The sequence below is a fragment of the Penaeus chinensis genome, chromosome 6 (genome assembly GCF_019202785.1).
Source record: "Penaeus chinensis breed Huanghai No. 1 chromosome 6, ASM1920278v2, whole genome shotgun sequence".
Taxonomy (NCBI): Eukaryota; Metazoa; Arthropoda; class Malacostraca; order Decapoda; family Penaeidae; genus Penaeus; species Penaeus chinensis.
In genome coordinates this window covers 38,664,781-38,674,780 of record NC_061824.1, presented here as the reverse complement: position 1 = coordinate 38,674,780, position 10,000 = coordinate 38,664,781, and the positions used below count along the sequence as shown (strand labels likewise).

The following is a 10,000-nucleotide window of genomic DNA, read 5'->3' as shown; positions in this document are numbered from 1 at the left end:
TAGCATTTCAAATCAAAGGACTTGAACAAACCATATTCAGTGGAGTTTATCATAATGTAGGTAGAGCATCATCACATGTCTTACCAAGACTGTGGGAAACAAAGAAATCCAATCATTAACTCCCCAAAATGGCCCATACATACCCTCTTGTTATAACCATGGCCAAGTGAAAGGAGAAGCATAGCTGCAGGGAATCTGGCCACATACTAGTGAGCATTGTAGGAGAAGCAACAACAGACCTTACTGCTGCAACCAGACACAGAGCATGAGAAGAACCTTACACACGCCATACAAATATATCTGCAAGAAGTGAGTCACCTGGACAGACATATACAGAACAGGCCAAGGAGGGGAGGGAAAGACACTTTTTTACAAATCCACTTCCCCAAACTGTAGAAACATTGGAGATGAATACTTTGTATACTCTGTGCAGCAATCAAGGGCAATGGGGTAATTAACCCAATTGCCCCATGTGGCAAGAATACGTGCCAATTTTATTTATTGTATTTACACGTAGATGGCTCTACAAGTTCTTAATCACTAAAGAGCAAGTTATTAGAACTACCTATCTCACATGTTTACCCTTTTCCTTCACTTTAGGAAAGGGTCTTTTGTATCATTTCATTGTCTGAAATATTTTAATGACAATTTAATAATCATAACATCAATAACTATCATAACAGTATTGATAGCAATAGTATTAATAAGAAACCCATTTCCCCACCAATTCAAGGAATTATGAAATCAGGATCGGTAACTAGGGTCTACTGATTGTCTCCTTGCTGGCTGAGCACGTGGGGAGCCAACTGTATGTAACAAAATTCACTAAAAACTACAGGGAACAGAACATAAATCCGGGGCAGTTGGGTTAAGATCACTGTAATAGATGTACATAAACGCACACACAAAAGGCAAAGTCTCTAGTGTTTAAACACAACAGTCAAGCAATTGAACATGAATAGAAAAGAATGAACCTAAGTGAGTGAGTGTCTCCTGAGAAATGGAAGAGGGTCTCATTTCCCTAATAAGCTGCTCTCAGTCTGGCCTTCTTACGTGTTCCTCTACAATACCTGGTGTGAAAAAGATTGTCCCTATGTTTGACGGGAAAATCCCACATGCTTAATCAGTAAGGACCAAGAGAACACCAGTGAATAAAGTCCTCTAACCATACCAAGCCTTTGACTCCCAAAAGACCGGATGTAGTGTGATTTATGCATTGGAGAGCATGTGCATTATCCATTTACACTCAGGGACAGGTAAGATAAGACACAACATATATGTATGATCTTCAAGACATGAACTTGTCTGTCAGTATATCAGAAATAAGAGTCAAGACCTTAAATGTAATTTATATAAAAAAAATGAAATCCTAAACATTGACTAACTGTAACACATCAGTACTACATAACATCATAACACTGAATGTAATAAAGATGTGTATAACTGAAGGATTGTGTAGTCTAAGAAATAAAGATGTGTATAACTGAAGGATTGTGTAGTCTAAGAAAGTAAAAGAGACAAGCAAAACAAAATCTCTGAAAACTTGAATACCAAGTAGAGAAGGAGAAGCCTACAATGTGGTATATAGAGGACTGAGTCTTAGAATGTGGTGCTCCTTAGCTTAAAGTGAAGGCAATATGACCTTCCTCACATTAAAAACAAGGAGGCAGGCAAGGGGAAGAGAAAAGTAAATGGGAAATATACCAGAGAGTACCAGAGAGCTGGAGGAGAAATCAGAAATATGGAAAAACACAAAGGTAGAGCCTGCTGGAGAAGAGGGAAAAAGTATGTGCATGATAGATTCTGATGTGCAGAAACTTGGAGCTAAATAGTAATCACACACTGATTACAGTGATGGGTAAAAATGCCAGATGATATCCAGTTAGCTCATATTGTAGGCACAAATGCCCTCAATGGAAATTTGCATGGCATAACATACACACTCTTCATTCAGGGTCAGAAAGAAATGATCTAACTCGAGGCTAGAGTGAAGACAATGAGGGGGAGAAAGCATTGGGAACTATAGAGAATAAATAAGTGAGTTGTGTTGTTTTCTAACTTGTCAAGACATGCTATGCAGCATCACCTACCTAGGGATATTATCAGGTTCGTAGTCATAATTTGGGCAACCTCAGGGTGAAAGAAAATCTTCTGCAAATGTTCTGGTGTATATTCAAATCAGCATGTATGTTGAATAGATAGTATATTAATTTCAAGGAGAACACATAGTCAAATGCAAGGTCCTGCCACATTTATTTTCATTGCTTTTGATATTACTTATTACTCTAAATCATGTGTATAATTAGTATTGTATGACAATGATACGATCCATGAGATAATTATATGATTTATATGATATTTTAAGAGATATATAAGAGCTTTATAATTCATGCAATTATGTTTCTTAATTAGCACCACTTACGATACTGAAAGAGTAAAACTGGAACCCACAATATCTATGGTCTGGTGAAATGAGGATAAGCAGAAGAAAAAAAACGTTCACTCGTTTCTTCTTCTCAGGGTTGTAGGGTACCTGTCCATGAAAGTAGGGAAGGTGGCTGCAACTGTTGTAGGAGGAAGCATGATCATCATGCAGCTGGCAGCTCACAAAGGATACATTCAAGTAGGTCCCTTTTCTCTGCTGTTCTTTGAATTAAAGAGATATGTAGACACATTGTATGAGTTGATAGTTTTGATAGGTTGTACATTATTTTTTCTTCACCCCCCCTTCTTTCTCTTTCTAATGTTCTTTATTGATTTTTTCTTCTTCTTCTTTCTGTGAATATTTGTTTTGTCTGTTGCATTCAATTGGGATAAAGCCACAGTTATTTAACCCATTGGGTCCGAGTGCCTCACCTGTGGCCCCAAAATCCAGGCATTAAGTTTACCTGTAGTGGTGACTCCTGGGTGTGTAGCCTGTAAGCTCAGCCCACACAAGTACTCATATGCGGTATCTAGACTCTGCATATTTATATTTTTTTTAATGAGTATATTTATCATTTAAATGCTCTATGAAGATTTTAATAGACTGGTTTCCTTGCACTGACTTTATATCTCTGTAGATAGCCCATAACTCTGTGCAATAGCAATAACAGTAAGTAACATTTTGTTATTTGTGTCACATATATTTTCATGATATTCAATTTTCTATAATACACCCTGTGCTGCTGGTCAGGACAGGCAGGAATAGGATCTTGAGCATGGAAATGGTTCCACCCTGAAGCTAGCGCTCTTCCAGTCATGGCTCATGAATGGTACTTCCCATTCTTGTTTACTGATGGAAATAATGTAAGAGCCCCTACCTAAATGACCGCTGAATCTGAGCACCATCCAAGAGCTTTGTGTACTCATGGAGAGTCATTCCTGTCACCCTGGCCTTCAGCCAAAATTCTCATGACAGCATGTTCCCCTCACCCCAGACCTCAGGCAAATTGTTTCACATCACAGCATATTCGCATCACCTGGCACTCAGCCAAAGTTTTTCTATGATGTAGTCACGTCACCCAGATCCATGGGGTTAATTTATGGCAAAATGGAATCTGCAATCAGTCATATTGATTAACACAGCAAATGCTTATGTTGTAAGACCTGTACATCACTAACATATGTAGTATTATAAGGATACAGATTTAGAAGTACGAGAATGATGTATGATGTATTTCTTATATTTCTGTTTACATCACTTGTCAGTCATAGGACTCGTGGCAAATATTTAGTGGTAAAGTAGACTTATTGTTGTTATGCCTGCCACTTTTCCTTTACTTTGTTCTCTTCTTTTTTATCGTTACTTGTAATATCATTATTATTGTTATTAATTTTACCATAATTATTATTCTATTCCTCCTATTCCTCCTAATCCTTTTCTTTATTCTCTTATATTTCTTCATCTTCTTCTTTTCTCCCCTCCTCCTCCACCTACTCTGTTTTATCTTCTCTTCTTCCTCCTCCTCCTCCTTCTTCTCCTCTTCCTCCTCCTCCTTCTTCTCCTCTTCCTCCTCCTCCTCTTCCTCCTCCTCCTTCTTCTCCTCTTCCTCCTCCTCCTCTTCCTCCTCCTCCTTCTTCTCCTCTTCCTCCTCCTCCTCCTCCTCCTCCTCCTCCTCCTCCACAATCCTCCTCCTCCACAATCCTCCTCCTCCACAATCCTCCTCCTCCACAATCCTCCTCCTCCACAATCCTCCTCCTCCACAATCCTCAAACCAGTCTCGGTCTCCTTCACAGGTCGACTGGAACCGCCTCAACAAAGACCTCGAGAAGAATGCCAAGAAGCTGAAACGCGAAGTGGAATCAAATGTGAATGGCAGTGCAGCAGATCAGGTGAGAATGGACCTTTGCTTTACTGTTTTTTTATTGTTTTATAATTTGTTGTTTGGTTAATTATATTTTATTTATTTATTAGGTTACCATTGTTTTGTTTATTTATTTAATGTTATTTCATTTGTCTAAATTTTGAATTTGTTTTTTATTTTATCATGCAATTTTATTTGAATATGTTTTTATGTAGAAGGTATGTTTTTTTTTGTTTTGGTTTTTTTATGTGTGTGATTTGTTATGTTTTTTTTTTATGCATGTATGATGATTGTTGTTGAAAGAATGCCTTTTGTTTGCTTCTGTGTGTCTGTTGTGTTTTGTCTCTGTGTTTGTGTGTGATTTTTCTTTTTCTTTTTCTTAGGAGATAGCAAGTAACCCCCCCCCCCCCCCCCCACCCCTTATCCACAATCATCTATGAATTATTTTAGAGTGAAATGTTAGTATTAGGGACTCAAATGAGCTGTCATGCTACTGCTGCTAGTATTATTACAGTTGGTTATTTATTTCTCCTTCAAAACTTCAAATGAGTCTTACATAGCCAGGAAGAATTTATTGTGAGAATAATCACAAGAGAGAATAAGAACGATTCAATTTTTAGCCTGAGTTGGAATAACTTGCTTGTCTGAACTTGGACTGTGTTACTGTTTACAGAGCTCTTATATTATTAGCCTTTAAATTTTTGGGTCGTTTCCAAATTTTTTACTTTTTATTTTTATTTTTGCACTTATTTATATTTTTATTTGTATTTGTTTGCATATTAGGCTTTTTTTTCTTAGTTGTATGCAGATCATTTTACTAAGTTTAGCATTTTGATGAAAGTTTTGCTTCTGTTTCATGGTTTTTTTTTTTTTTTCTGAATATTGCATTCTTCGGGGTTTTAATTCTAGAATTATATCATTGACTGGATATTCTAAACACAATAGCCACACAGTGTACCCTTGCAATAGGAATATAGATATAGAATATTAATTTGTGAAATTCTGTGTATAATTTCTAATGGTTTGTGAATGGGAATCACCAGATATTTACAGTTGATTACATGATGATTATTTACAGAGTATATTTATTCCATGGTGGGGAAATTTTGGGCTCTTCTAGTGTGACTTAGAATATTGTTGCTGTGTATGTTTGTGATCTGCTGTGTTTATCTGTGTAGGCCTATGTGTACAGTGTGTGTGTGAGGGGTGTATGAAGAATGTAATAGTGAAAATAGAATGCAAATTGAATTATTTTATTATGTAAAATCAGAGAGCAACGAGTCAGAGTTTAATCAAAAGATTTTGCTTGATTGCTTTCCTTTCTTATTCTCTTCATCATTGTGTCACTTGCTGCATAGCACTGTCTTCCTCACAGCTATTATTGACTATACTGATAATTGCATGATCTGAAACCATAAAAGACATTACTTTCCTTTTTTGACATTAAAGTATTAAAGCAATTTTCATTACATTAATTGTTCCTTCTTCTTCAATGTCAAACTTTTCCTTAAAACATTTAATCTAACAATACTATTTAATTCCATAAATGATGAGGCTTGGACAGAGAATCTGTTTCATTACAAGAATCATTTTTCCCAAGAAAGATTTTCTGTTAATAGAAAACCTTGCATCGTTCCTGTCAGTGCCAATTTTAATTTGTCTTCACTCGTATACATGTTCCCAATTAAATGGTTTGGCTTGAGAGCTTTATTAGTATTTTCATGTTTGATTTTTAAGGATTTGCACTTGTGTGTGTGTGTGGTTTAAGAATAGGACATGAGTAAGCTTAAAGTCCTCTTGATATTTTGGAAATATATTTACATGAATGTTTACCGACCCAAAATTTCTGACAGTTTTTTTTTTTTCCTTCATCCTTTTTTTTTTTTTTTTTTCTTTATCAGGATGAAAGTGTGAGAGAAATCAGACACATTCAGTTGTTTTAAGTATTTAGTATCCTATTGATTATTTTGTAGCTGTTATATATTTATTTATTTGCCCAGATTGTTGTAGTTGTACTTACTGCTAAGATGTAAATTTGTCTTGTATTTTTAAGTTTGTTAGTAGTAAAAGTTCTTATTGACTAAAATTGTCAGATATTTTCTAAAAAAAAAAAAAAAAATTATAAAGAAAAAAATGAGTGCATTTTAAAGTGCATGAATGGCATTATTTTAATTGTTGTTGGTCCAGTCTGATCATATATTTTTTTTTTATAGGTAACTTTTATTTTTTTGTGTATTTACGTGCAAGAGGGTTGAGTGTAAGAACTCCATCTTTTCAGGCGGTGCGTTTTGCCCGCGAGAACATAGTGTTGGCCTCAAGCTTTGGTGGAGGAGTCCTGTTGGGTATAGCCTCCTCCTAAATCAGTTGTAAGTCAAAAAGAGAAAGTATTGTATCTTGCTACCTCCTAAGTCAGTTGTAAGTTACCAAAACCAAAAATAAAAGGGTTTCATATGGCAGCTTACCTGGACTTTTGAGAGAGAGAGAGAGAGAGAGTGCGAGGAAGGGAGAGTAAATGTAGACATTTTTCACTCTGATTTTTATTTATTTTTTTTTTTCTATTTATTTTTAAATTTCTTTGGCAAGTAAATGAGACCCTCCTTTCCCCCTTTCTTTGTTTCCAAACTGTTTATATTTCCCCTCTTCTAACAGAGAAGCAGTATCACTATCAAGGTAGGAAACTCTTCCATGGGTCTCCTTCATTCCCCTTTTAACAAACTAATAATCTTTCTATATGATAACTAATAGAGATGATTCTGATAGAGTGAAAAGAAATGCTTTAAGATAATTTTCATGGAGTTCTTATATTCAGAATAATGGCGTGTTTGTTTAAGTTTGGTTTCGTTTGAAGCAATTTATTTTTTTTCTTCTTCTTCATTTAATTTTTAGTTAATTCATTTTTCCTAATTTTCTGTAGTGTCTTGATATGTGTGTTGTTTAACGTAATTTTCCTTTTCATTGAATGTTATTTTAGTGATTAGTTTTTGAAGATAATATAGAACAAACTTATTAATTTGGATAGTTTCCTTGTTTTATTTTTTTCACTTGTGTTGTATGTTTGCACATGCATGCTCTCATGTCTTTCATAAAGTTTTCAGTGCATGCAAATATATGAAATTTGAATTGTATAGAAGAAAATTCTATAGCAGGACCATGATCCAACTTCTAAGAAACCAGTTATTTCTCATGTGCTTTCAATTTCTCTAATTTGGCTGTGATAATTTTTATATCTTGCTGCTACAAAAGAGTTATTAACCAAATACCAAGCTACTTAAATGCATGTGAGCTCTTGCTGCTAAAGTAATGTGTGTCTTTGGATGATATTTTCCACATAAGAGGAATAAAGTGCATAATGTAGTAATAATTCAGTCATTATTATGCCCTTCTGGTTTTGGAGTAAATTAGCATGGTTTGACCTATGATATCAGCACTGCCATGAAGGATTTTTGGTTTACTTAATGACAGTATATGTCCATATATCAGTGTGCATCACTTGAATAACATTAGATATTAGGGATACATCTTGAGGAAAAGGGCCCACAAGTAAATATGTATTGAATTATATTAGATTTTGAGTTTTTGTCAGACTTACAAAAAGATGGTCTAGTATCAAGTGAACTACAAGTCAGTTATTTTGGCTTTGACCTTCATTTTTTTTAAGGATATATTCTGCACATATTTTTCTGTACAGAATATATGATTTTGTCATTTGCACATATTTTTCTGTACAGAATATATGATTTTGTCATTTGCTTACATTTTTGAGTAAAGAAATTATTACTGTGAATTATATTAACCACATGCTGCTGGGGAAAATACTGTGCTCATTTTATTTTTTTGTGAAATGTCTCTGCACATAGATGGCTCCGCAAGTGCTTAGCCACAAAGGAGACAATTAGTAGACCTTGTGACCTTACCTGATTTCACCTTTCCTTGAATTGGCAGGATAAACATATTTTTTACTATTGCTGTGAATATCTATGGTGTTATTTTTATTGTAGACATTATAATTACTTTAATGTTATAAACATTAGTAACAGGAAAATAAGATAATGTAAGATATTTTCATAAATCAAGGAAAAGGGTAAATGGTACAAGTGTAGCCATCTAGGTTGAAAAACAATTAATAAAGTAAACTCACAGTGGGCATGGCTTGTATGTACATGCCATGCCCATTGGCATGGGGTTAATTTACTTTTAGACAACGGCATTAATGAGCAGAAAGAAGTTTTATGAACTGCCTGTCACTGAATATGGAATTCACAAATTAAAGTTAATAGAGACCATTTGTTTAAATAAAAAAAAATTCAAGTCATATCTTTAGCCTTTTCAAAATATGTAAGAGGTTGTTATGTGCTGTAGCAGTATGTGTGGATATATTTCAGCGTTAACAGTGGGAAAGCTCATAATAGTTTTTCATTTTTTTTATTAACATTTCCTTTCCTCTCTAACTGCAGAGCACATTGAAAGACACAGCACGTCGCCTAGACAGAAAGCTTGAGAAGGCAGCCGACAAGTTAGACCGCAAACTTGCACAAGCAGAACAAAAGGCTGACTGGTGGTTTAGCAAGAAATTTGACTCGGCAAGAAAGATGTACCGGAAGCACGTGCTGGGGGATTCTAGCAACATTACCGTAGATGAACTTTATATGCTCAACATGTATATAATGGCATTTTCAGTAGGAACAATGCTTGGTGTGGGAACAGGCAAGGTTATATGAAGTTATTAGACAGGAAAATATTGGATCATTATTTTCCACATAGCTGTGTGATTTAAAAGGGCCTATGTATTGCTACATATATTGTGTATAGCAAGGTCTAACAGACAGTCATTAAGTATTCCTATTTCTCCCATGCATGATACTTTTATTATGTTATAAGTCAGTGTAAGACATGAAATGCAAGGAAGGTATATATATATATATTTTTTAATGCAATGTCTTCTTGATGATGGAAGAAGAAAGTGGTGGGGACATGGTGAGTGTTCACCTCAGTATTTTTTTTTTTTTTCCCTCCAAGGTCCCTCTAAGTTGCTGAGATGGATTAATTTTACAAGCTTTAAGGACCATCTTCCTCAGGAGGAGAAAAAAAATCATCTCCTCCAGAGCACCTTAGCATCTACCTTCTGTCACTTAGCATACAACTGTTTGTGTATATATTCATCCTGTATACTCTATACTGTATACCCTATACTGTATATCTGTAAAGGCATGGGTTATTAACAGAGGATTCAGTCAACTATAGGTCCTTCTGGTGCAGTTCTTTGGTTTGCTGATGTAGGTTTTCTGTTGTGTAAGAGATATAGCTATGGTCATTCCTTCTAATTTGATTCTACTTTCTAGTGATTCCAACTGAAGTTTTCAAGAGTGTATCAACAATCCAGTGATCTGCTCTAAATGCATTCTAGTCGATTGTATTACATTTTATAATGAAGTAGTATTAACGAATGAGTATTTAATTTTCCACTTTTGGATTGTGTTTATTAACCCATTCCCAGTCTCAGTGATTGTTTACATTGTTATCCTGTGTGTGTCAGTTTTCAGATATTCTGACATAAATATCTGGGAAACGTATTTAAAAAAAAAAAAAAAAAAAAAAAAAATCCTGGTTTCAGTGTTATGTAACACAACATAGAAAAAAATCTCTGAAACAGTTATGTGAAATAATACATTCACCTGTATTGTTGTGACAGGTGAATGATGCATTATGGTTGCAAT

The 10,000-nt window shown here is 34.9% G+C and overlaps 1 protein-coding gene across 2 annotated transcripts in view; it reads left to right on the top strand.

The window, feature by feature from the left end:
• Positions 1–9,730, top strand: part of LOC125026183 (FUN14 domain-containing protein 1A-like) — a 15,272-nt gene extending 5,542 nt beyond the window's left edge. Inside the window, exons 3-5 of one of the 2 annotated variants that reach the window (XM_047614469.1) lie at positions 2,521–2,623; positions 4,219–4,314; positions 8,741–9,730. In XM_047614469.1, coding sequence (XP_047470425.1) covers positions 2,521–2,623; positions 4,219–4,314; positions 8,741–9,004 — 463 coding nt within the window. In that variant the 3' untranslated portion in view covers positions 9,005–9,730. Of the gene's footprint in view, positions 1–2,520; positions 2,624–4,200; positions 4,315–8,740 lie in introns of both variants that reach the window. The other variant, XM_047614468.1, reaches the window with a different exon arrangement.
• Positions 9,731–10,000: the final 270 nt, after the last annotated feature.